The sequence below is a fragment of the Seriola lalandi genome, unplaced genomic scaffold (genome assembly GCF_002814215.2).
Source record: "Seriola lalandi dorsalis isolate HSWRI2012SDOR001 ecotype SW California unplaced genomic scaffold, Sedor1 jcf7180001976450, whole genome shotgun sequence".
In the NCBI taxonomy this organism is placed as follows: domain Eukaryota; kingdom Metazoa; phylum Chordata; class Actinopteri; order Carangiformes; family Carangidae; genus Seriola; species Seriola lalandi.
In genome coordinates, this window is record NW_019447116.1 from 1 (window position 1) to 927 (window position 927).

The window sequence follows — 927 nt, forward strand, 5'->3', positions numbered from 1 at the left end:
ATTTTATTGTGGCTGATGTCAAAGTTACGCAGATGAACCAAAGGCGTGAGGGCCCCTTGTTCAATGGAGACGATCTCATTGTGGGCCATCCACAGCGATGTCACCTGGGTGACATTGTCAAAACTCCCCAATGGTATCAAACTGATCTTGTTAGCGGAGAGACTCACAGTTGTAACATTAGAAGGAAAACCATCTGGGACTTCAGCTATGTCTTTGTAGGAGCATTCAGCAAAGTGGCGGCCATATTTATCTGAGCAGGTGCAGAGCTCAGGGCAGCCGAGTCCGGTGGTGAAGACCGTGGCAATCCACAAAGTGAAGCAGAGGGTGTCTGCGGCTGCCATTTTCTGCTCCTGTAAAACAGTGTCACAGTCCATCTATCAATCAGTAAATGAAACTCTATTTACCTGCTCTTACAGCAGTTTTTATTTTAATTGTGAATGTTTGCTGTAACATGTTTACACTGTTAGCGAAGAAAGCACTGTAAAATGTAACTTGTAAGTATCCATGTAGCATTTGTTAAATAAAAGTCAGATATGTAGGACGTATATTTCTTGAAATTTTAACCTAAAACCTTTTTCAGTGTTTTGAAATATTAACTCCATAAGTGCTTAATAAAACATACCATATTTGTAACTGTTGACTGTTAACACTATTTATGAGTCAAGCTGATGGTGCAGAGCATTTATAATATATCCATGGTGTAGCATCACACAGCAGTAATTTTTCATCTATTTTTGGATTGTTGGTATAAATTTTATGTAGATCATTCAGTGTTGTGTGTGATACCAACTAACAACTTACTGCAAAATACACAGGCTAATACACAGGCCGGACTTTTATTTTGAAAAATGTTTAATGTCTTTTTTTAAACTGATTGATTAGGGGCGATTTAGAGTGTCCAATTCACCTGAACATATGGGATTTGGC

At 38.6% G+C, this 927-nt stretch overlaps 1 protein-coding gene across 1 annotated transcript; it reads right to left on the minus strand.

Annotated features, from left to right (window-relative positions):
- Window positions 1-28: 28 nt before the first annotated feature.
- Window positions 29-341, minus strand: LOC147820226 (immunoglobulin superfamily containing leucine-rich repeat protein-like; the record flags this gene model as incomplete). Its single annotated transcript, XM_087174239.1, has 1 exon — window positions 29-341. A coding segment is annotated over exon 1 (313 nt), but the record flags the coding sequence as incomplete, so codon positions are not given.
- Window positions 342-927: the final 586 nt, after the last annotated feature.